Here is a 26,456-nt window from a genome sequence, read left to right as displayed (position 1 = left end):
AAGTTTACTTGAGCTACCCTAACTGTGCACAATTGAGACAGTGTCCCCAACTGTTCTAACAGAGAGAGAGAGAGAGAGAGAGAGAGAGAGAGAGAGAGAGAGAAGTGGAGACCAACAAACCCGGAGGTTTCTCCCCGGAGCTCCGCTAGCGTTTAGTCCTACCCAGAGTAGTTCCTAAACCAGCTGCGTCGTTTTCACGTCTACGATAATAATGAATTACTAACACAGTGGCCCTGGGCCCCCTCCAGGCCGTTATCATGGGTTGCGCCATGAGTGCAGAGGAGCGCGCTTCCCGTGCACGGAGCAAGCAGATTGAGAAGAACTTGAAAGAGGATGGAATACAGGCTGCTAAAGATATAAAACTGCTTCTACTAGGTAAGATATTTATCGATATTACAGGAGTTGTAGAATTATGAGAAAGCTTGAGATATATATATATATATCTATATGTAGAGTGTAGAGTGTATACTTTATATATATACTGGATAGTGGATATGCATTATATTCATACACATATCGATTCATAGTAAAGGCTTTATTTTTGTTGAAATATTAATGAATCATATCCTTATATTTAAAATTCCTGTTTCCTGGTCCCATAATTTAAAGTTTCTGTTTCCTGAGTCCTTAAGTTTAAAGTTCTGGGTTCCTGGTCCATAGTTTTAAGTACTGGGTTCCTGGTCCCTAGTTTAAAGTTATAGGTTCCCAAATCTACTTTAGATTATTGGCTTCCTAGTCCCTAGTGTTTAAAGTATTAGGTTCCTGGTCCCTAGTTTAAAGTTCTAGGTTCCTAGATCTAGTTTAGAGTATTGGGTTCCTAGTCCTTAGTGTTTAAAGTACTGGGTTCCTGGTCCCTAGTTTAAATTTATGGGTTCCCCGTCCTTAGTGTTTAAAGTACTGGGTTCCTGGTCCCTAGTTTAAAGCCCTGGGTTCCTGGTCCCTAGTTTAAAGCCCTGGGTTCCTGGTCTATTCTTTAAAGTTACTGTTTCCTGCTCCCTAGTTTAAAATTCTGGATTCCTGGTTCCTAATCTGAAGTTCCGGGATCCTTGCCTATAGATTAGAGTTCAGGTTACCTAGTCCTTAGTTGTTCCGGGTTTTTGATCAGAGTTCTGGGTTTCCAGTCCCTGGTTGTTCCGGGTTCCTGGACCTTAAAATAAACATTCTTTCCAAATTTTCCTTTTTATCTTGGGTTTCGTCCCAAACTGCCTCTATGGCCTTTTCTTTTTATTAAAAAGCTTAGGAGAGTTTAAAGTAAGTTATATATATCGAGGAAATATTTATATATTAGTCAAAACTAATTCCAAGTTCAAACTGAACTTCTAAGTTTTGCCAGAAATTCCTTTAGAAAAATTTAAAACGAGTAAATATTCTAGGTATAATAAATTAAGTTTTCCAGCTGTGTATAAATCAAAATCAAAGGATACCATAATTACACGATATATATCTAATTAAAATGTAATTTAATTAATTAAGTGTAATTTACGATATTTTCATATTTCAAGTATTTTTTTTATTTATTCTACGAAGTTGATTTAATGTTTTTTTTTGTCCTGTTTTCTTTGTTTGCATAAGTAGAAGTGATAAGGATTACTTATTACCCGTGGGAACCTATAATGATAGCCCTGAAGAGACAATGTTTAAACAATTCACAATTAAAAATACAGATGTGCAGCGATTTTTTTGGTTTTGTTTTACTGCGAGAGCCTCCTAATAGAATCTGAGATATTTCAAATATATTTAAAAATTGTATTTTCTATAAATTTTGCTTTTATTACATTGTTCAATATTTTTATAGTTTTAATTTTCATTTTTTGAGTAAAAATTTTATTAAACGTCTCAAAATCTTATAAGTAAAATGAAAATAGAATTTTTTTCAGAGTCAAATATACGATACCTATCTATACTTATAAAACTTAAAGGGACTTTTGTTTCAATTGTGTTAACTTCCTCAATTGTGTCTGTAGATCTCCATTTCGCAAGAAGAGAAACCCCAATCAATTTTCAAAGTTGAAAACACGGAATTCTCTTTCATTTTTAACCATACAAAGCTATTGTTGTGAATTAATAATTACCACTTTTTAAAAAGCGGACCATAGGTAAATACAAGGATAGTCCCTTTAAGTATAGTTTTCTCCGTGAATTTGATATATCTATTTGTTTTAAGATTTTGTTTATATTCTCACTAAATACAACTGTGCATCTTTAGACATGAGGAAAATGCCGCAACAAATTACGTATTAGATACATTCTAATTCTGATGCAGAATTTCCCAGATTCTTAAGATAAAGACGACTCAGGGGCGTAGACAGGATTTAGTCTAGGTTGCAACCGGTTGTGGTAAAAACATGCTAAACCCCCCATATTTTTGGCCCCCCCCCCCCCCCCCCATCCCATTATTAACTTGACAAGTCAATCGTTGGGTTTTCTTAAGAGGGGAGAAAAAAAACAATTAAGTTAATGTCTGTTTGTTATACTAAATATCAAACTAAAAAGTCACACACAAAAAGACCTAGTCATTTACGAACACTATGCATCAACAACTAAAACTGAGACTACATTTAATTTTCGTCAGGCCTTGGCAAACCACTTATACTTTGTAGCATTCCGAATCCGTGATATGAAGATTTCAAAGTTGAAAAAAGGCTTGTTACCTTCAGATAGAGTTTTAAAGGGCAACGTTGTGAATTAACACTAGAGCTTCAGTAGAATTGTAAATATTTCCATTTACTGATAGCGCCGATTGAAAGATTCATATCTCTAATTGGATAATGAGATGAATAGAAAGATAAATGTTACCACAGTACTTTTTCTATTGGTTCAGAATAGACAACAAACACATGACTGAACCCTGATTGGATCAGGCGCTAATGGACTCGGCATACAGGAGTGCTAAAACTGGAGGTACACTTAAAATGGCGTCAATAGGCTCTTCAATGATTATATTGGTTTTAGGGGCGTATTCAGGAATTTGTCCGAGGGGGGGGGGCTTAATTTTATTTTCTTTCCAGAAGGGGGTATCAGCACCCCTTTGGGCCTGAAAACCCCCTGAAATCAATAGATTTCACTGGTCCAGGGGTCGGGCTTGGCCCCATAGCCCCCCCCCCCTGAATACGCTTCTGATTAGTTTGAATAATTTTTAACAAACGGATTAAAAAACTACAAAGTGCCCAGTCCTAGCTGTCAATTTGAAGGTGTATGATAAAGTAAACTATGTATTGGGACTGATTGTAGAACACTCAATCTATGTAAGAATATTTAAGGTGGCTTGACTATAGGTATGGGGGATAAGGGTTGTGAACATTTTTAACTGGTGACTTATTTTGACGGCTACGGAACTGGTTTAAGTTAAATAAACATCAGTATGCAAGCCCGGTATTTGTTTACAATCTTCGTTATTGTTTTGAAAACGCCAGTTCCTCGCAATATTCACAGTCAAATGTGTACACAGACCCTACCCCCCAACACCCCCTATCTACCTTTAGTATGCCTAATTTGGGAATATTAAAGATGGCGGCCTGCCAATTAGTTTTCATGTCAAACTGAACGCATACTCAATAAGCAAGATCCTGCTTACTCCCAATTAGATGTATTATTGTATAACGAACTAATAAGGAATTTTCAAGGGACCGTTAACGTATTTTTAAGTGTCTCTGAACTCATTGAGTGGTAAGTACGATTCACAATGGTACCTTCCACTTAATTACTTTGTATAACCAAGAAAGCATCCTTTTCTCAGTAAATTAATTATTTTCAATTGTGGATTTTTCATATAAAGCTTCTTGTGCATTTATTCTCCAGAACCAATTCTGGAAAATTCAATAAGAGAACCTTCATGAAAGATTATCTAAAAATCCTATAAATAGTTTTGTTGTGCTGTCTTGTTAAGTTGTTTTTACAAACAACGTTCATCTCTTTTCAACATTTTCTCAAAATTTACATGATCAGGCCGTGTATATTTGTACTTTTCAAATTTACAACTTGCTATAATTCTACATATTGTACCATGGTTAGAAATAACCGTTGTCAATCGGACATGTCACTCTTTGCAGGGTTATTTGAAATTACGTTTTGATAGTACATATTGTACCAGGGTTAGAATTAACAAAAACTTTAATTAAAAAAACTTTTAAAATAAATTTAGAAACGGAGATGTTATTAGAGAGTGCACTTCAGAAGTTCAAGAAATATGAAGAACTTAATTATAAACTTTTTTAAAGGGATTATGCATGTAATTTTATGTAACCCACTTCATTAAAAAAATCCCATGCCCAATTTACCCTTTAAACCTTTAACTAAGTAAAAATGGTGACGTAAATGGTGTCGTTAAGCATTTGAAATGCCACTCTTTTTAAATGCAGAATTACTTGAAATTGCGACTGTGTCTCTTTAAGGATTATAATAATATAATATAGTTCGTTTTCTCGTCAAATGCTTTTATTAAGTCCATAATTAACAATATTTAGAACTTTGTTTGTATAACACCATATACCCTACACATACACTACAACAACATGCCATATCTTAACTACAATGCAGATACCAAATAAGAGAATGACCCCCGCCCCTTAGCCCCTGGCTCCCTCCTTTCCTTCAATCTGCAATGTATACTGCAGAATCTACGAATATTATTGTGACATTTTCAAAAACGACTGGAAAAACGACTGGAAAAAACGTTTCTCTATTTTTTATCTTCTTCTATCTATATAATTTCCTTGTCTGTCTGTTTGTTTGTATCCAATAAACTTCATAACGGCTGAACCGAATGGGCCCAAATTTTGTGTGGCACATCACGTGACCCCAGGGAAGGTTTATGGATAATAGAAATTTCAAAAATTTGCCTCCAACAATATTCGATTTACATAAAATTTTGCAAAGTTATTCTGAATTTTATTTTTTTTCTCGATCGTTTTTCGAATTAATCATATTCTCCAGGATTTTTTGGAAATTATCGATTCACTTCAGAGAATCAAAATAGTTTCTACCTTTTTACTCCTACGTACGTTGTTATTTTACCATAATCCCCACTATACTAGTTGAAAAGTAAGATTTTACAAAATTGAAATTAATAGGTTTCTCTTCTTTTACTCCTACGTTTTAAATTTCAATCATATACTTCAAGATTTTAAAAATGTATTTTCAAATTTCACAAAATGATAATCTGTTTCTCTTTTTTAACTCCTAGGTTTTCATTTTAATAATGTATTCTTCAATTCGTTCCTCCGCGGCTTTCTACACACCATTTTTGATCCTCCACTTGAATAAGCTCTGAAATTATTCAAATTAACTCCCCACAAATAAATCCATACTCAACCCCCCCCCTCTCCTCACTTCCCCCCTCGCCTTACTTTCACCCCCATAAGGTTGGTCTTACTAACAGTGATCGATCACTTATTAAATTAACGATTGGAATTGTCCGTTGAACGATCACAGCGTTGGGAAAATTAACGAATGCAGTAAGATAATTAAACTTTGGATGGATGACTACACTTTCCAGGTAATGATCATAATTCAACTCCCCCCCTTTACTTTTGCCCCCCACCCCTGTCCCTCTACTCTTCCCACTCCCAAGTTAGAAGAAATGTCAAGATTCTTATCTGAAGAAGGATAAAGATAAGACTCATCAACTCCTCTCTAACACTGAATAAAAGTAAACAAACCAATGTACTACCCTCCTAATGCCCCCCCCCTATCTCAAGGACAAAAAATTACTCCCTTGACACCCCCCCCCCCTTTAACCTCCCTTACATGATTTTGACTTTTTTAGAAACAGTTATATAAGAAAATATTCAGATTAATTATTTTGTTCTTCTAAGGTTTAAATATTCATTAATTCTATAGAGGTTGGAGATTTAAAGTTAGGGAAGAAAAAATCCGATTATAAAACTATTCTGTTCATACTTATACAGGGTTGACAGTCAAAGACGACTTGAAGATCATCTTTGAATTCCGGTTTGCGGCATGTATTCATCAAAATAATAAGGATTACTCTAGTATGCCGAGTCCATAAGCGTCTGATCCAATCAGGGTTCAGTCATGTGTTTGTTGTCTTTTCTGAACCAATAGAAATAGTATGGCGGTAACATATATCTTTCTATCTAGTCCCTTATCCAGTCAGAGACAAGATATAAATCCTTATATCGGCGCTACAACAGTAAATGGAAATATTTACTTTTACTTAAACTATAGACATAAAATAAACCTCTTGGTAATTTAAAATTTGCAAAAAGTGATCTTATTTTTTATGTGCAACTGACATGTTTCTTGAGTCTTCCTGTTGCTGAGTATCTACTAAATCATTTATAAAGTCAGCTAAATGAACACAAATACAAGTTTTCCGAAAGGCTTAGGAGGTTAGGAAATTCTTCAAATTTTGATTCTGAAGTCTGTTATACTAAAAATATAGTCGACACTCCAAACGAAAATTCTTGAGGTCTCTGTTCTGCTATTATACAGGGTATCAAGATACTAAGTGGAATTTGACCTACTGCCTTCTACAATCTACATGTTCGTAAATATTGCAATCCCCCCCCCCCCTTCACCCCTCCACAAAGTTTTAAAATTCCTACTTAATAAAAGAATAAAGATATAGTTTCTTTAATATTTAATTCATCATCATAGTTTTAATTTCTCAAATCGAATTAAAATCAAAATTTTCTTTTTATCCAAGAAGGCTGAAATTTTAAACCATCTAAACATAATGAATTAGTTGATTTATTCTGGGTTAGCTTAACAACATTGCGCACTCATAACTCCTTAACTAAGAATCCCAGACGGAACTGTGTATTAACCGTAGATAAAGATATAATGTAGTAATGTACTGTACGGTCAGGAAATAATTATACACCATGTTTGTTTAATTCTATATATCTATTTATCTATCTATCTATCATTCATCTTTCCATCTATAAATATCTATCTATCTATCAATCTTTCTATGTATCTCTCCACCTATCTATCTATCTATCTATCTATCTATCTATCTATCTATCTATCTATCTATCTATCTATCTATCTATCTATCTATCTATCTATCTATCTATCTATCTATCTATCTATCTATCTATCTATCTATCTATCTATCTTTCTATCTATCTATCTATTTTTCTAGGGGCTGGAGAATCTGGAAAAAGTACAATAGTGAAGCAGATGAAAATTATTCATGAAAGTGGATTTACAAGCGAGGATTTCAAGCAGTATAGGTAAATAAACATATGCATTCAAACTGGTTTTTTTTTGAGCGCTTCGTGCCCCTCTTCATTGTAGGGTTTCTATCCCCAGTGTATTTTACTTTCGCGCAGTTGAGAACCCTGTAAACTCCACGCAATTCCAAGCAATTCCGCACAATTTTGCGCATTTCCAGAACAGTTGCGCACAATTTCGCGCAACGGAATTCAGACTGTAAACCCCAGATAGAATGTTAAGTACAATAGATGGCAACGTAGAATTTTTACACTCTCAGTACAGTTGTATTCTGTCGTCACAAGCGTCAATTCAGTTTTTGTGTCCTTCAAAATTATCAATAATTGTGATCATTTTAGAATAAAGTGCCTTTCTTACAGTAAAAAAGTGCAATGTTATGTGTTCTTAAGTCTCTGTTTTTACACTTTTTGATTAATCTTGGAAAACATGTCAACTAATGTGAGACAATTTCGTTTTCCTTGTTATATTTGACACCTGTGACGTTGTGTATAATAATTGGTTCATTTCTCTGTCGCCACCTATTGTAATTGATAATCTATTTGGTAAACCCTACTTTGGTGTAATAAATTTTGCTTTCTATAATTTATTTTAAATCCGACATTTTCTCCGTATATATTTTTAATCGCAAAAAAAATGTCTCAGATTTTCTTTTTTTTCGGTGAATTTTCAATAATTTAATTTTATAACTCAGCTGTGATAATTTAATTAAAGTCTGAATTACTCTGAAAAATAAGTTTTATAATTGTACTCTAGCTTTGTCCTTCATCTCATACCCTGATTAATACAGGTTCTCTTAAATATTTCATAAACTCTTATCCTCTGATTAACTCCCACCTTCTCTACCAACCCACTCCCACCTTCCCGACCAACCCACTCCCACCTTCTCTACCAAACCACTCCCAACTTCACAACCAACCCACTTCTACCTTCCCTACCAACCAACTCTCACCTTCACTACCAACTCACTCCCATCATCCCACTCCGATCTTCCCTACCAACCCACTCCCACCTTCCCCACCAAGCCACTCCCACCTTCCATACCAACCCACTTCCACCTTCCATACCAACCCACTCCCACCTTCCATACCAACCTACTCCCACCTTACATACCAACCTACTCCCACCTTTACCACAAACCAACTCCCACTTCACTAACCTACTCCTACCTTCACTAACTACCCACTCACACCAAACAACTCCCACAAACCCACCCCTATCTTATCTCCACCCTCCACCCACCAACCCACTCCCACCTTTTCCTCCGTCCAAATTCCACTTTTGGTCTACACAATTCCCGTGTCTCATGTTCTTTGGACTAATAAAAGTGATAACTTGAGTCGAAAAGTCGTCTTTCTATTCCAGAGTTTTACGGTTCTGACTGTACAATTGCATTGTACACTGTACCCTGTAGAGTAAAAATACTAGTCGTAAAAGTTTAATAGCATGGATCCTAAAACATAATTACAAATCCATAATTCTTCAAAACACATGTGCTGCAAATGTATAGCTTCTAATTAAAACTTTCATTAATAATGATTTAGTAATAATTAAATATTAATAATACTCCAGACCTGTTGTGTACTCGAACACCATCCAGTCCCTGGTTGCTATTCTCAGGGCCATGCCCAACCTGAACATCAGCTTTACCAACAACGAGAGAGAAGCAGACGCCAAGATGGTGATGGATGTGGTAGGTTTATTTACAGATTCATAATTTTTTTTCTTCCTTTTTTAGTATTATTAATATTATTTTATTGGACTGGTCGTTCTCTTGTATCTATTATTACCCTATCACGTCATTGTCTGTCCAATTCTGTTTCCTTGTCCTATAGTCTGTCATATCCTGTCCTAGCTTGCCTGTCCTAACCTCTGTCAATAGTTCGTAAAATCCGTCCTTAATTCTGTCCTACTTTCTTGTCCCATTCCATAAAATCCTCTTTATTTCTATGCTATTCTATCCTATTCTATCCTATTCTATACTGTTCTATCCTATTCCACCCTATTCCATCCTAATCTATGCTATTCTATCCTATTCTATCCTATTCTATACTGTTCTATCCTATTCCACCCTAACCCATCCTAATCTATCCTATTCTATCCTATTATATCCTATTCTATCCTGTATTAGTGTTGTTACAGTTTATTACACTGTTTATTGATTAGACTAAGCTAAGGTACAATGGCTTAAACAAATATATATATATATAAATATACACAGGCAAAGTATAGTGCCATACCTAGTGCTATATATATATATATATATATATATAACACTGAACAAATAAATGTTCAGATGTATGAAGTAATAAATACAAATATAGGCCGGGGTGTTCTTTTGGATATTTTTTAATATAATTTTTTTTGTTTATTTAGCCCTCACGCAGATTTAAACGTTCGGTCCTGATTAAATGAAGCTGTGACTTTCGATCCCAATTTTAATTATTAAACATATCTTTTTCATAAACACTTTTTTCCCGGCTGATGCGTTTTAAACGAAAAAGTGAGTAATTAAAAATCGTTGAACCTTAAACCAAAATTCAATTAATTTCAAATTAAAGTACCCGGCCCTGGTTAGTCCAGGGTGCCATCAAATCGAATTAACCTGCTCAAAAAAAGATTAGTTTTGCCTATTTGTTTTATGCCTAAAAGCTACAATTTAAATTACTGATATTTTACATAAAATGTACGAGAATTAATACAGGAAAAGATACAGACATGTACACTTATTAAATTTATAAATAGAAATAAAGCATTAGAACTATAATGAACCATATCATTATTTGAAGTAAACCTGACCTTTCCCTACCAATTACTGATAATTTGTTTCCTGTCTTAAACTCATAAATAATTTTAAACCTGAGCTCAAGTTTGATTGAACTACAGTCTGCAAGGGTGTAAGTTTACAAAATTGCTGATTCTACTCTTTTCTTCAATTCATGATATAAACAAGTTTACAAATATATCAAAATTTGTAACATTTTCTGTAAAGGGTTATCCAAAAAGGATGAGACTGTAAAGACAACTTAAAACGCTTCAAACATGACGATTCCAACCAAGTGAAAATTATGTTTCCCGCCGCCTTAAATAAAGTCTTTAAATGGCAGTAAAAATTCCGTATAGTCGTCTCTCTAAAATCTCATCCTTTGGGGGTAAACCTGTTCATCTGCTATGGTGTACCTGGGTGTAAACCTGTTCATCTACTATGGTCTATCTGGGGGTAAACCTGTTCATCTACTATGGTGTATCTGGGGTTAAACCTGTTCATCTACTATGGTGTATCTGGGGTTAAACCTGTTCATCTACTATGTTGTATCTGGGGGTAAACCTGTTCATCTACTATGGTGTATCTGGGGTTAAACCTGTTCATTTACTATGGTGTATCTGGGGGTAAACCTGTTCATCTACTATGGTGTATCTGGGGGTAAACCTGTTCATCTACTATGGCGTATCTGGGGTTAAACCTGTTCATCTACCATGGTGTATCTGGGGGTAAACCTGTTCATCTACTATGGCGTATCTGGGGTTAAACCTGTTCATCTACCATGGTGTATCTGGGGTTAAACCTGTTCATCTACTATGGTGTATCTGGGGGTAAACCTGTTCATCTACTATGGTGTATCTGGGGGTAAACCTGTTCATCTACTATGGTCTATCTGGGGGTAAACCTGTTCATCTACTATGGTGTATCTGGGGGTAAACCTGTTCATCTTCTATGGTGTATCTGGGGTTAAACCGGTTCATCTACTATGGTGTATCTGGGGTTAAACCTGTTCATCTACTATGGTGTATCTGGGAGTAAACCTGTTCATCTACTATGGTGTATCTGGGGTTAAACCTGTTCATCTACTATGGTGTATCTGGGGGTAAACCTGTTCATCTACTATGGTGTATCTGGAGGTAAACCTGTTCATATACATATGGTCTATCTGGGGGTAAACCTGTGCGTCTATTATGGTCTATCTGGGGCTAAACCTATTCATCTACTATGGTCTATCTGGGGGCAAACCTGTTCATATACATATCGTCTATCTGGGGTTAAACCTGTTCATCTACTATGGTATATCTGGGTGTATACCTGTTCATCTACTCTGGTCTATCTGGGGGTAAACCTGTTCATATACTATGGTGTATCTGGGGGTAAACCTGTTCATCTACTATGGTCTATCTGGGGGTAAACCTGTGCGTCTATTATGGTCTATCTGGGGCTAAACCTGATCATCTACTATGGTCTATCTGGGGTTAAACCTGTTCATCTACTATGGTCTATCTGGGGGTAAACCTGTTCATCTACTATGGTCTATCTGGGGTTAAACCTGTTCATATACTATGGTCTATCTGGGGGTAAACCTGTTCAAATACATATGGCCTATCTGGGGGTAAACCTGTTCATCTACATATGGTCTATCTGGGGGTAAACCTATTCATCTACTATGGTCTATCGAGAAAAAAATAAACCATCAAAGCAATTTTTAAGACGCCAATTGAAAGAACTAAAAGCTACTTTAAAAATACGGAATTGCTTTGCTCACTAAAGATTAAGTCATATGGTCTTGAGTTAAACAAATTAATCATTTAAAATCAAACCCCATTTTTTTACCATTAAAAATTGATAATTAAAAAATGCTCAATCAATTATTTGATTTTTGGATTAGAACTTATTAAATTCAAAGATTCTAATTTGCCATAAAAGTTTTAAATGTAATGTAAAATTTTTTTAATTTACATTATATGTTTAAGATCAAGGACGATAATTTTGTTGTCTTTTAACTCTCATGTTTAGTGTGACACACTTTCTTCTCTTTTCTAATAAAGATAGTTAGTTAGTTTTTGAAGAAACTAAACTATCATGGCGCTAGCGCCCACCTTCTATTTCCGCTATTAACTGTTGCTCAATCTTTCAGCATTTTCTCGATTTGATAAAATAATAATAAAAATGTTGCGGATTTACAATTTTTGTGGATTTTAAAAAATTGAAGAAAACATTCCCTGGAGTCTAAAAAGGTCCCACACAAAATTTGGGCCCGATCTGTTTAGCAGATTTAACGTTTATTGATCAACTACAAACATGACAACAGACACCCAAGCAAAGTATAAATATAAATGTAATTCCTCTGACGTAAAACATGGAGATTTCATTCATCTCTATATATACATATATATATATATACATGAGGAAGAAAGATCTTTTTTTGTTGTTGATTCAATTGCATGCATAACCAATCTCTGACAGGGTTCTTCTTATTTATATCCAAGTAATCGAATTTCTTTCTCCTTTTTATTCTGTTACGTTACATGAATGCTGCGTATTTGGTTTCAGCAGACAAGATTATTTAAGAAATGTGTAGAGCATTCAAATTTTTCTAATCCCTCTATCTTTGTAACCTGCCTGGTGGAGTAACACTTTTATATTTTAATCTTTGATGATTTAATCGAACAGAATTCATAGTTTAAAATAACTGAGGTCTACACCATTGGGTTGCAATAATATAGGGATTATAGAAACAAAAATTGCGTCGACTCAATTCCTTTATGAGAAAATACTGGTACGATATTGTGAACTCATATCTTATCCAGTTTTGATTTTACGCCCAATAGTGAGCTAGAGATACATACTTATTTCATCTGGGAACTTTTGAATGATGGATATCGGGATTAATTCTTGATCCACTCTTTTTCTTAATCTCGAGATTAAATAATGCTTGTTCTCCTCATGTTATTAATCTATAGATTAATTAACCGATCGGGATTAAGGATATTCCATTATAAAGTTGCGGAGTAATTAAATATCTGATATCCCGTTGAAGAGATGAAACATTGATACTCAAATTTAAAAGTGCCAACATTGGATATCGAGATCAAGTGTTCAAGACTAATGATACTTCACACAGAAGTTCCGATCTTCGGTTGTATATTAGAAATTTAACTTGCCTCATTTCAAAAGATCTTCAAAAAAAGAGTTTTTATTGCAAAAATGTAAGATTTCAAACTTAGTGAAATATACTTAAAGAAATTAAAATCTTTATATATATATATATCTTTACAACCCAATGTCGAAGACCCTTAGATATTTCAAACTATGAATTCTGTTAGATCAAATATTCTAAGTTTGAAATATCAAAGGTCTAAACTATCAGGTTGTTAATATAGAGAGTTTGTGGCAAATACTCAATTTTTTGGCGTTAGAGTTTTGAAGAAAAATCATATTATTTTCTTTAAAAAAATTATTTTATAAGATAACGCCATAGAGTAAATAACAGTTTTAGAGCAATTGTTATCCAACAATTATTAGTGTACCTGTTTTGGTCAAAAAAGTAAAAACAAATTTTGTTTTTTTCTCGATATACATTAGTATTTGTACTTTCTCACTATGTTTATATTTGATATAGCTAGGCTATAATCTAATAAAGTATAATGTATAGATGTAATGTAACAGATCCAACTTTGTCTTATTATTTATTATTCAAAAGATAAATTATATACCATTTCAGAACGTTTCAATTATAATTAAAATTAATTATAGCAAGAATCAGAAACTCAGGAATAGGAAGACGACTTTTAAAATAAAAAAACATGGAACACTTCAATTGTGCAGTATAAACAGACCAATTTCACTTAATGATGATTTAATTACTTACCACAGTAAATTAATTTGCCTTGTAATAACATTAAATACACTTAGGTATTGCTTTATTAATATCTTCTCATTCTACAGTTTCTGATTGACGTCACAATTTTAATCCAGATTATTTCTTTGAGCATGCATCAATGTTCTATTACAATATTTGTTTCTACTGAAAAACATTATTATTGTTGATAGTTACGGAGAGGCTGATGGAACAACATGTTTTTTATTATTTATTTTCTAATTCACTGTTAGGTCCCCGAATTTAATTAAAAATCTATTATCGTTAATTAGTTGTTTAGTTAGTTAGTTAGTTAGTTAGTTAGTTAGTTAGTTGGTTAGTTAGTTAGTTAGTTAGTTAGTTAGTTAGTTAGATAGTTAGTTTCCAAGTCACTTAGAATGTGCTTGAACAAGGATTTCGTAGATATTCTTATTTATAGGGCGGGGAATTAAAGGGCCACAAACTGTAACCTCGAGTCTCCCGGCACTCAATTTTCAGATATACAAATGTGGCCGTATCTACATCATCGTGGCCAGGATAAAGGTTTAAAGGGTACCGTTGTGAATCGGCCATGCCTCTTTATAAATGGAAGGTCACTTATAATTACGCTTACAGTCCCTTTAATGGGATACGGACCCAACTGGAATGCGCATGTACTGTACTGTACTGTTTAGGTGAGCAGAATGGAAGATACGGAACCCTTCTCCGAGGAGCTTCTGGCTGGGATGAAACGACTCTGGGTTGACTCAGGGGTACAGGAGTGTTTCAGCAGATCTAACGAGTATCAGCTAAACGATTCAGCTAAATAGTAAGTTTGTTATTATTATTATTATAATTATTACTAGTATCATTATTTATTATTATTATTATTATTATTATTATTATTATTATTATCATTATTATTATTATTATTTTTATTAATATTATTATTATTATTATTGTTTAGTTTCTTGGATGATCTGGATAGGTTAGGAGCTAAAGATTACCAACCAACGGAACAAGATATTCTCCGGACTAGGGTGAAAACTACTGGAATCGTTGAAGTTCATTTCTCCTTTAAAAACCTCAACTTCAAGTATGTTACATTATGTACCATAAACCTTTAAAGGAAATGAGGCTTTGTCATAAGCTATGATTTTCTAGTTCTTTACAACCCAGTTAGATATTCTAAACTTTAAATTTTGTTGTTTTAAGTATAAATCTAAGTCTGAAATATCAAAGGGTGACATCAGCAGGTTGCAAAAATATAGGGATTAGAAAATTTGAGTTTGTGGCTAAAAAGGGAGAAGGAAATGTAAAAATGTGTCATAAACATTAAACACGAGTTAAATAAATTTCCTGGGGTATAGTTAAAAACCCCATACCTCACCTTTCTGTTATTCACTGAAATTTCATTTTTAAATGTTGAATAAGTAAGGAAACTAATATTTATTTTAATAATTACCTTGAACTAAATAAACGTGTTAGTTTTAAAGAATCCTAAAATATTATACCAAACCATAAATTATGTTGGCCTAGTTTTTAAGCAATTCAATCAACATTATATAAGCAATATTAGTCATGGTATGTCATGCAACTGAAACAAGTGTATTAGTACCCGTGTAATGTATACTATAACGAAACATATTAAAAATATTCCTTTCATTTTAAAAAGAATTTTCGTTTAGGAAAAAATTGAGGTCATATTTAGAAACATTTGCCAAAAGAAAAACTGACTTGAGTTATTAGTGAAAAAATTATTAAAATAAACTTTATTTTTTGTTTTTATTATCTAAAAGTTAAAATTAAAAGCCCTTAGAAAGATCACATTTAAATATTAATTAAAAGTTGAATCTCTGACCCCTTCCAGGCTGTTTGATGTTGGAGGCCAGAGGTCGGAACGAAAGAAATGGATTCACTGCTTCGAGGACGTAACAGCGATCATCTTCTGTGTAGCTATGTCAGAATACGATCAAGTTCTACATGAAGATGAAACCACGGTGAGTCAACAAAAAAATAATTTTTTACATATTTATTTTTAATTTGAATTTTAATAAAATTCTATTTTGACTTTTCTATTTTTCTTGATCTCCATTTTCTTCTTGTTGTTCGTGCATCTTCCACCTTGTTAATTTGGGAACAAAAGAAAAAATGGTTAAATACATGTGTTTAGGCTTTAAATTGTAAGGTCAGAAAAGGTTTAAGTTTCCCATTGCGACATCAAATGTCGCGAATAAACAACAAAACATTAATCATTAAACATAGACAATTACACGAATTCCAATCAACAGTAAAACAAAAAATATCAAAGATTTCATCTGAAACCCCGATCAGATCACTATCAATAAGTTAGAATAATTATAAGTATATGACTAGGCTTGAAGGGCACCGAGCAACTTTTTTTGGTAATAATTTTAGTTTTTAACTGTTGCTTTTCAAGTCGCTTTTTTATTGTTCTCTAGAAATTTTCGTTGAATTTTCTTTTTTAAACTGGTAGAATTTTTCCGGGCAAATTTGTCAAATTTGACCGTCCTTGTGGTCATGTGAGTTGCCACACAAAATTCGGACCCGATCGGTTCAGTACAATCCTTTGACGTTTATTGGATACAAACATACATTTAATTTTTTAAAAAGATATGATTACTTCACTTTTGTACCATCTCGTCATGTGATAATGTCAATGTCAATGTATTTTCAGGGACCCTTTTTTGCGTACTAAATCCTAAAAGTCACTTTTATAAAGGACAACAGTTAAAAGTAATCAATTTTAAGATAAAAAAAAGATAACGAAACATTAGTTTTGCTGTTGTTTAAATTTAAATTTTATTTAGAAGGTCTAGCTGAATTTACGTCAAACATTTAAATTCAACTATGCCTTTTATTTATAACTATATTATTCTATATATATTTTAATTATACTAATGGTTAGCCTTGTACCATTTAATATGGAAATGGGGTTTTTATCCAATTTTCTAAACTGGGTCAGATTGGAGGAAGGGGGAGGGGGGCTGGTTGTTAGAGCATAAATTCCTCTGAAATATTAATATTGTTCTTTACGAATATTGTACAAACCTTAAACTAAATGTTGTGTATGTGTTTGTTTAAAAAGTTAAAAAATATTAGATTTTGATTTTTAAAACACATGAATATCCTACACTGATTTAGATGTCAGTTAGGCCTCATTTATGTTTCAACTTTCATGTTTTCGTATTTTTACTTTTATCGTTTCTATTTTATTAATTAAAGCAACAACATTCAGTAAACTTTTGTTCAGTCTCTACATCGTTATCATTGAAGTAATTCCACAATTCACATATTTATAGCTTGGCCACAATTGGGAAATCTTTTGCTTGTGGATTTTTGTTTTTTTGGTTCATAAAAGTCTAAAAGAAGCTGAGACAAACAGGGGTTGAGAGCATCCTGAATTTCTTATTTTTCATAAGAGAGATCCGGTTTCTATTGTAAGAACTTTTATGCGGAGCCTTTTATAATAAAATCCATTCTCCCCTATACTATACAATTCATAAGAAACCCACACAAGAAGGAGCGAGGGGGGGGGGAAGGGAGGAGGAGAAATGAAAGGGAATTTAGGTCAACAAACTAGATTTAAATCAATAAAACCCAAGCGCCTATTCAGAATGAAATCCATTAAAAAGTGCAATTCGTTATATAAAAAAAGTGTCTACATTTTACATTCTACAATCTATTATCTACATTCGACAATCTTTTATCTACATTCTACAATCTTTTATCTACATTCTACACTTCATTATCTACATTCTACAATCTATTATCTACATTCTACAATCTATTATCTCCATTCTACAATCTGTTATCTACATTCTACAATCTATTATCTACATTCTACAATCTATTATCTACATACAATCTTTTATCTACATTCTACAATTTATTATCTACGTCCTACAATCTGTTAATTACATTCTAAAATCTTTTATCTACATTCTTCAATCTATTATCTACATTCTACAATATTTTATCTACATTCACAATCTGTCATCTACAATCTACAATTTATTATAATCTATTATCTACATTCTACAATCTATTATCTACATTCTACAATCTATAATCTACATTCTACAATCAATAATCTACATTCTACAATGTTTTATCTACATTCTACAATCGTCTATCTACATTCTACAATTTATTATCTACGTTCTACAATCTGTTAATTACATTCTACAATCTTTTATATGCATTCTACATTTTATTAAACAATTTGACAGTTTAAAATGTTTTGATTAAGTTTTGAGTAATAAATATTACTCAATTTATATAAGTTTAATACTGTTTTAAAGAATTGATAAATTTTCTGATTAGCTAATGATGAAGTAAAAAGTCAGAATAGGTCCGATTTGACAAATTGTCTGTTCCTTTTATTCTGTCTGTCTGTTTAAACTCTGTTTAAATCTGTCTGATGTCGATAATGTGTCTGACTGCGCTTTTGTATTTGTCTGAATATTTGGCCTGTTTCCAGTTTATCTGTCAGTTTGCTGATTTGAATATATTTTAAATCGAAATTAAAAAATTGGGTGACATTTTATCTTTGTGATTGTGATGCATGTTAGCGTTACAAGGAAACTGATAGAAACTGATTATTTACCTTAAATTATATTTTTCTTAGCCATATATCTTTGAAACCTGATCTCGTAGGTTTTTTTCATACTATGAATTCTGTTAGACAAAAGTCACAATTTGAATTTTCAAAGGTTATTCATTATTAATTATTAATTATTAATTAAAATAGTTTCTTTAATATAGAATTCCATTGAATCTAGCCAAAATGTAGCTATTAATAATAATAAATATATTATATATTCTTTATCTCATTACCATTTAATATATCTTTATCTTACATTGCTTAATGAAAGGTGTAACTACGGTATACCCCTTTTCCATCTCTTCCTTAAAATTGTATCTGATATCAATTGATCTGACTACTTCCGATTTCAATTTCCTTTTCTGAATTCGAATATTTATTATTTTAAACATATTTGTAATGGAGTTTAGGGAAGTTTAATCATACACGAAACATGTTTGACATATTTGTACTTTGCTTTCTATTAAAATATTCATGAGATTTTAATAGAAAATAAATTTGCAAAGAAAAAAAAAGCATCTCGAATTCAGTCTTTCCCACCAGCTCAAATTTTCTAATTATCCTGATGATGTAAACCTTTGATATTTCTAAAATAGATTATTTGGTCCAACAGAATTTATGGTTTGCAATGTCTAAGATCTTATGGCATTGGGTTGCAAAGATATGCGGATTAGACAATTAGAGTTTATGACAAAGACTTAATTCTTTTGTTTAATTATTTAAAGAAAATGATAATAAAAGTCTACGAACAATCTGAATAGCCTTTTTTTTACCGAGATGCTGTAAATAATAAATATTTCTACTTTTCCTTTTTTTTTTAGTCTAGACCATCATTTGTCTGGTAGCAAACTTTGCCATCTTCCCTTTAATCTGTTTAATTTCTTTAATTACTTTAATTGCCTCCGATAAACTTCTTAAAAGTTTTTAAGTTTTCAAAATAAATTAAAACTGTTAAAGTTGAAGTCTGGAAAGTGATAAAAGTTAAAAAGAAAGTTTTTAGACATGTATTAAAAACATAAATTTGAAATAAAAGCTTTTAGGCTAAGTGTTCATATGCTTTTAATATTCATAGTTAATTAAAATGTTTTATTATTTTTATATCTGATTTACAAATATGATGTGTAATGTTAAATATAAATGATTGTTCATACATAATTACTACCTTCATTAAAGGCCTGTTCGCGAAAATAAAAAGGGTGTATAGGCTTACGGCGAAAAATTATCGATGATGATCGCTACCAATCCTAATTCTATCTGTTGCGGGTATAAGGAGAAATTTGTTAAAAGCGTAGCGTAGCGTCCATGCATACAAATTCGATCAGACAGTTGCAACATACGACTCGGGTCGTAAAGTAATTAATTTAATTCCGAACAAGTAGTAATTTTTGGACTTATTCGTAAATAATCAATATTTCATAAGATTTAGATTTTTTAAAAAATAATATTTATCTTACAACTTGTTTTCACGTCCGGCGCAGGATTTTCTATCTATCTATCTATCTATCTATCTATCTATCTATCTATCTATCTATCTATCTATCTATCTATTTATCTAACCTTGTGCATGTTTAGAACCGAATGCAGGAGAGCTTGAAATTGTTTGATTCAATCTGTAACAATAAATGGTTTGGTGACACATCGATCATTCTTTTCCTCAACAAAAAGGTAATTATAGGTGTTTTTTCCTTTAAAGGGACTGTTGACGTTATTTCAAGTGATATTCCATTTATAAACTGGAATATCTGATTCACAACGGTACCCTTTAAACCTCTGATCAAAAAAAGAATAAGGTATCCTTGTTTATCTCTTTGAAAATTAAGTATTTTTTGATTTCTCTATAATTTATTAGTTAAAATATGCTTGCAGAAGCAATGAAGGAAATTGTTAGAATTAATCACCTCATAAGCTAGAAAGACTACGTTATCTTCCACATTATGGATCAAATACAGTTTTAAAGGGGGTACCATTGTGAATCATGCATGCACCTTTAGACCGAGGGTTGCCTTTACCCTCTAAAATTTTTTTTAAAACAATTTTTATCAAAAATTAATCTTTTGGTTGAATATTTCTAAAAAGGGACTTTTTTGAACTTTGCAAACTTCAAATTTTTTTGATTTTATGAATGATTTGGTTCTTTGAACATAAATTTAATAAGCATATTTTCTTTTTAGAAATCTTGTTTTTAGCCAAATTTTCCTAGAAATATTTCTGTATTAAAAAATAACTCTTATTCTAACATTTTAACGAATACTTCTAAAACGTGAGTTTTCTACCTTCATGAAGGTTCACTCACGTTGTAATTTGTATTAGCTGATTTGTTTCTGTAATCATAAAGTTGATTTTATAAAATTTTATCTAAAAGTTTGGTATTTGAACAATGAACATTTTATTTTAACAATTTATTTTTAAAATTAAAATAGTTTAAATATTTCTGAAGCGTAACTTTTCCAATTTTATGAAAGTGCATTGCTTAATTACATTCAGTTTTATTAAGTTTACTATTTTAGGATCTCTTCGAAGAAAAGATTCTTAGATCTCCACTCACCATTTGCTTTCCAGAGTATGCCGGTTAAGTATATGTAATAAGATTGCATGTTTATATTTACAAAATCTGATTTGAATTCTTATTGGATGATTTTACATGTTAAGGGAATAACGAATCTATTCAAAGGACAAAAAACTTTTTTCTTTTCATTTATAAACAACTTTTCTGACCTTGCATTATTTGAAGTGTTGCCAAGTCTTTGCTTTCAGATTGACCATACCACCCAACCATTTTTTTTTTGTAGCCATGGACATACATTTGTCAAAACTGTGAGAATTTTGAATCAGGTTAAACGCCAATGGTACACGCGGAAAGATTACCCATAATGATAACAATAATAAAAATAATAATACTAATTATATTGTATGCTAGGCGCCCAGGAGTATGGTGAAGCTGCTGCCTATATCCAAGCACAATTTGAAGCTAAAAACAAGTCTACAACAAAGGAGATCTACTGCCATATGACCTGCGCCACCGACACACAGAACGTACAGTTTGTCTTCGACGCCGTCACCGACGTCATCATCGCAAACAATCTTCGTGGTTGCGGTTTATACTAGACGGTGAGTTAAGAGTGTAACTCCTTATGATTCCACGGAATTCCTAGGAATTCTAGGATTTAGCCGGATTTAAGATTTAAAAGTTTCGCTCTCAGGTTTTCAAAAGAATTAAACATTAAACAAGTAATATATTCTTCATCATAACTTAGCAACCGCTTGACTTATTTGGCTCAAAGCTGTTCTTTTTAAAATAAAAATTAAATGTCAATTTTAAGATTTAAAATGAAAATGAAAAAATGGGAATTATTGAAAAGATTCACATTTGTTCCACAATTTTATTTGATATTAATATCGTTTAGTTTGGTTTAATATTAATATTCTAATACAAAATTACATTGAACTCAATTTATCAATGTTTAAAATCTACCAAAGGATTTGAGTTGCTGCCACAAACTCTGATTTTTCTAATCCCCATATGTTTGCAACCCAATGTCGTAGACCTTAGATATTTCAAATTATGAATCGTTATAGATAAAATAATCTATGTTTGAAATATTAAAGGTTTACACAATCAGCTTGCAAAGATATAGGGATTAGAAAATTAGAGTTTGTGGCAAAAACTCAACTCCTTTTCCATACAAACCCCTAAATACATCAAGATGCAAATGTTGAAATCCCTAAAGTTTTGTAATTTGTTGCTAAGCATTTATAGTGCTTAGGAGAATTACAAAATGCAGTTGCGGAAATAAAAGATTCCTAAAACATGTTAATTTTGTTTTTTTCATTTTAATTTTTCCGCCAATACTGAATTTAATTTTAAAACCAAAAAAGAATCTAAAGAAAAAATTCTGAATTCCTAGTCGGGCCAAACTTAAGAGCTTGTCAGAGTTTAAAATTGAAAAAATCAAACGTTTTGTTTTGTTTAGAATTGTGATCAAAAATAGGTCCTAACATGATGAAGTAGTTTTTTTACATGATCGTCTCTTTTCTGCCAAAACATTTTTTTTGTAAAAAAAAACTGGTTTTATATTTTAAATAAATAAAATTTTTGTATTTCAGTTTGTTTGTCTGGATTATGAAGAACTGAATCAAGTCCATGTACAACCACCCATCCAGTCATCAATATATATATTTAGTTCGATATATCGAACACAGATGTCGTGCACAAGAGCTGAACAGACTCTTTATTACTTTTGTCTCATTTTTGTGAATTTCACTCATTTTTCTTGTTTTATCAAAGGTTATAAGTTCTATACTTTTGTTATTGGATTTTCTTGAATCCAGAATTGTGAAATTTCAAATAAGTCGATCAGCCCACCGTCCCTCGTCGGCTGCCGAAAATCTGCCAGGAAACGCGAGCAGCAGCGAGTGGAGTCCAGTAAAAATCCACGAAAATGAAGATCTCTACATTTGTCTGTAGGACCGCAGACTTATCTAGATTCCCTCATTTATTTAATCCTTCAATCAATAGTGAAAATCAGCTGACCTATCAGCTTATCCAGATAAGCTGTTTTAAAACGCTGACTCGACTGCTAACTCTGAGTTAGCTCCATCACCCGCTGGAATTTTAGAATTTTGTATTTTAAAAAATCTGTATTTTTTCAATAGTTTATTCTCCCAGATAACAGTATTATTATACGACTGGCTGGGATGGAGATATCGTCAGCACAACTCAAAACATTTATTCATATTTGTATCATCAGAATAAACTTCAAGAACAAAATGTTTATTTTTTTATTTCATGGTTTCTTTATCCATAACTTTATTTTTTGATTGTTTACAGTTACAGGGTTACCCACAAAGAATGCGACTTCAGAGACGAATATTGCAGATTTTTATTGCTGTCTTTGATCCCTCATAATATTGGCTTTTTTTCTCCCAAAATTTTTGGTAGATGATTTAACGGCTTTAAGATAAATACCAAGTTTAACCCCTAGATTGGTCTGTTAAGTGAGTTTTTACAGTGGTTATCCCACTATAGTTTCAGAAGAAGTAAATATTTCCATTTACTGTTACAGCGCCGATATAAGGATTCATCTCTAATTGGATAATGAGATAGATATAAAGATAGATGTTACCGCCATACTATTTCTATTGGTTCAGAATAGACAACAAACACATGACTGAACCCTGATTGGATCAGGCGCTAATGGACTCGGCATACAAGAGTGATATTTTGTTAAAACCCCTGTATTTATCTTTATTTGAAAAGTAAACAATGCTGAAAAGAGATTCGGCATCGACAGTGATATTCTAAATAATCCGGAATAATAAAAATTTATTGATGACTTCAAAGTGGTTTTTGACCTTACAATTCTAGCTTGCAACATTCATTATAGGTTATCTATATTTTTTATTAAAAAAATAATTACAAAATAGCTCTAATCCTGTCATTTCCAAAATGTAGTCTGGCATTTTTTTGCTCTAAAAAATATTAAGAATTTTTGTTATATAAGACCATAAAAATGTGTAAACGAGTCATTTTTATTTCAAGTAATTATGAAAGCAATGGCAGAACTAGAGCTATTCTGTCTGTGAATATTGTTACATAAAAATTATTGCTAAAATCAGATTAACAATGTTTAATGCCGCAAATTATTGCTAAGGTTAAAGACGACTTTGAAGATATCAATCAATTCCGGGTTATTACGAATTCTTTTAATGTCAAGAATCTTCAAATACGATTAGGATAAAACAAAAATAAGAGAAAACGCCTTTATTTCTCAATACATTTACTAAATGCGTTATTGGAGAGAAAGAAGTTTTGACATTTACATAATATAATAATAGAAGAGACCTTCAGATAATTAGTTTATTTTTTCCATTACTGCATTCAACCTTTACAAGATGACCTTTGGATTTAATGTGAAAATAGCCCCCTATGATTGTATCTGGCACCTATAGGGTAACCCAGGAAACATGCCAGTTGAGAAACGATTTTATCTTTTTAAATTAAATGCGGCATTCATCTGGTGTTAGTATTTTAGAATTGCTTGCATTAATAATCACAAAAGGCATTTCCAAAATGAGGTCTGTCGCTTCAAAATTTCCAGCTGTGAGAAAAAATTCGTTCAAATTTCGATAATTTTTTATTTTAATTAAAAAACTAAAGTTTGGACGAAATTATTAATATTTCTGGTAATATTGAAAGCACAAAAAAGGCACATTTTGTAAATGCCAGGACTAGGAAAACTTATAGAGCAGTTTTCAAGAAAAATACATGTAAAAGTAGGTTATGTTAGAAATACCGTAAATTATTGCAAAGCTCATGTTTTGTAGGACACCCTGTAGTTCTTGAATTAATTTTTCTGAGAGAATAAACTGGATTGTTTGAAGATCAGAGATGGAATATAAAGAATTTGAGCCGCGGTTTAAATCCGTTATAAACCCGGTTTAAATTAAGCGCCGGCTTAAATCTTGAAACATTTGATACAATTTTAAGTGGAACCAACCATATTTAAACCGCGGCTTAAATTTAAACCGCCGCTCAAATTCTTTAAATTCGGCCACAGTTCGATTAACCTAAAAAGACAGGATTAAGAATCTCTAGCCTATAACTTAGCAAAAAAAGATTAACATTTTAGACCTCTTACTTTAAAGGTAAGGAATTATAGGTTTCTGGCATATCGGAAAATGTAAAATCTAATTTTTTACAAATATTGACGTGTACGGTGTAACACATGATTTAAAAACATTCTTCAAAAATTTTATTTTGAAATTCTAAAAGAATTTTCCTGCAGAGAAATTTATATATTAGAAATATCAAGGACTTTATTCAATAAACTTCAGTAATAACTAGAGAACTGTAGAATAAGAAGACGACATTGAAGCAATACTGAAGTGCATTTGATGTTGTTACAACGCAAATAGCTTTACTAGTAAGTTATAAAACCAATTATTTAGTGAAATGGGTCTGTTTACACTGCACAATTGTTTTGCTTTATGTTCATTGGACTAATTTAAGTGATAACTTCTTATTCCAGAGTTTTCTGGTTATCACTGTAGTATGTTTTAAATAATGTGAAGGAAACGTTTGTCTGCATCTAAATGCCTCAACAAAAAGATATTTTATTTTCTCATGTTACAAAAAAAGTTCATTTTTATAGTATTCAAGTTACAAACATAAAACCAGAATTTTCAATAAAAAACTGCAATTTATCACAATGTAAGACTACCACAATAATAAATAAACGTGAATATTAAAATGATACACAACACTTGTAGATAGTTGCACAAAGACGAGGGTTTCCAACAGAAACAAAAACATGCAAAAATGCGCAAATTTGCTTGTGTATTCTGCATTTTTTTTTCGCGGAATTCCGAATTGCAGAACTACACGCAAACAAATCCGTAATTAGAATTGCAACTGCAAGAAAATTGCGCAAAAACTTTTCACTGCTTGGAAATGTCTGTTTATATAAGTTACCATGTCTAGGATATTAGGAGTTTTTATATTATAAAGATTCTAATTTCTTGATGATCCATGTCTGACTCTAATTTTTTCCTACGTTCAGTTTTTGCGCATTTTTCCGTGGAAATTTCAGTATTTCTTTTCGAAATTAGCGTCAAACTCATTTTGCACAAATTCCACATTTTTGCACGAAACAGATTATTATGCACGAAATGCGGAATTTGCGCGTAACGATTTTTTCATTCCGCTGGAAACCCTAGAACAGATCCACCATCTATAGATTAAACAACGTTGAATAAAAGAAAACTTTATAGTTTAAATAGAAGTTTTAAAAATCGAACCTTAACGATGAGCATACCCCATTTATAACAACCTGGTAAAAACCATATGTTCATATAAATAATATGTTGAAGAAACAAAATCCAGCTGCAAGCAGGCGCGCAACTAGGGGGGGGCAGGGGGCCAGGCCCCCCCTAGCCTGACTAAGGGGGGGGCATGCCCCTCCCTTAAGAACTCTTTAAAGTCTTCTTTATTCTTTGTGTGTAACCCTGCAAAGCGAATTTGCAACTGC

General features: G+C 32.3%; 1 protein-coding gene across 1 annotated transcript; it reads left to right on the top strand.

Annotated features, from left to right (window-relative positions):
• Positions 1–23,197, top strand: LOC111702108 (guanine nucleotide-binding protein G(o) subunit alpha). The gene is made up of 10 exons (XM_023473685.1): positions 1–375; positions 7,109–7,199; positions 8,770–8,890; positions 14,498–14,631; positions 14,770–14,898; positions 15,673–15,802; positions 20,002–20,094; positions 20,937–20,997; positions 21,347–21,537; positions 22,534–23,197. Exons 1-9 carry the CDS (start codon positions 258–260, stop codon positions 21,532–21,534), a joined length of 1,065 nt encoding a protein of 354 aa, XP_023329453.1. The 5' UTR covers positions 1–257; the 3' UTR covers positions 21,535–21,537; positions 22,534–23,197.
• The last annotated feature ends 3,259 nt before the right edge of the window (positions 23,198–26,456 follow it).

The sequence above is a fragment of the Eurytemora carolleeae genome, unplaced genomic scaffold, assembly GCF_000591075.1.
Source record: "Eurytemora carolleeae unplaced genomic scaffold, Eaff_2.0 scaffold482, whole genome shotgun sequence".
NCBI classification, from domain to species: domain Eukaryota; kingdom Metazoa; phylum Arthropoda; class Copepoda; order Calanoida; family Temoridae; genus Eurytemora; species Eurytemora carolleeae.
Note: the sequence above shows the minus strand (reverse complement) of the source record. Positions and strands in the feature narration are given on the sequence as shown.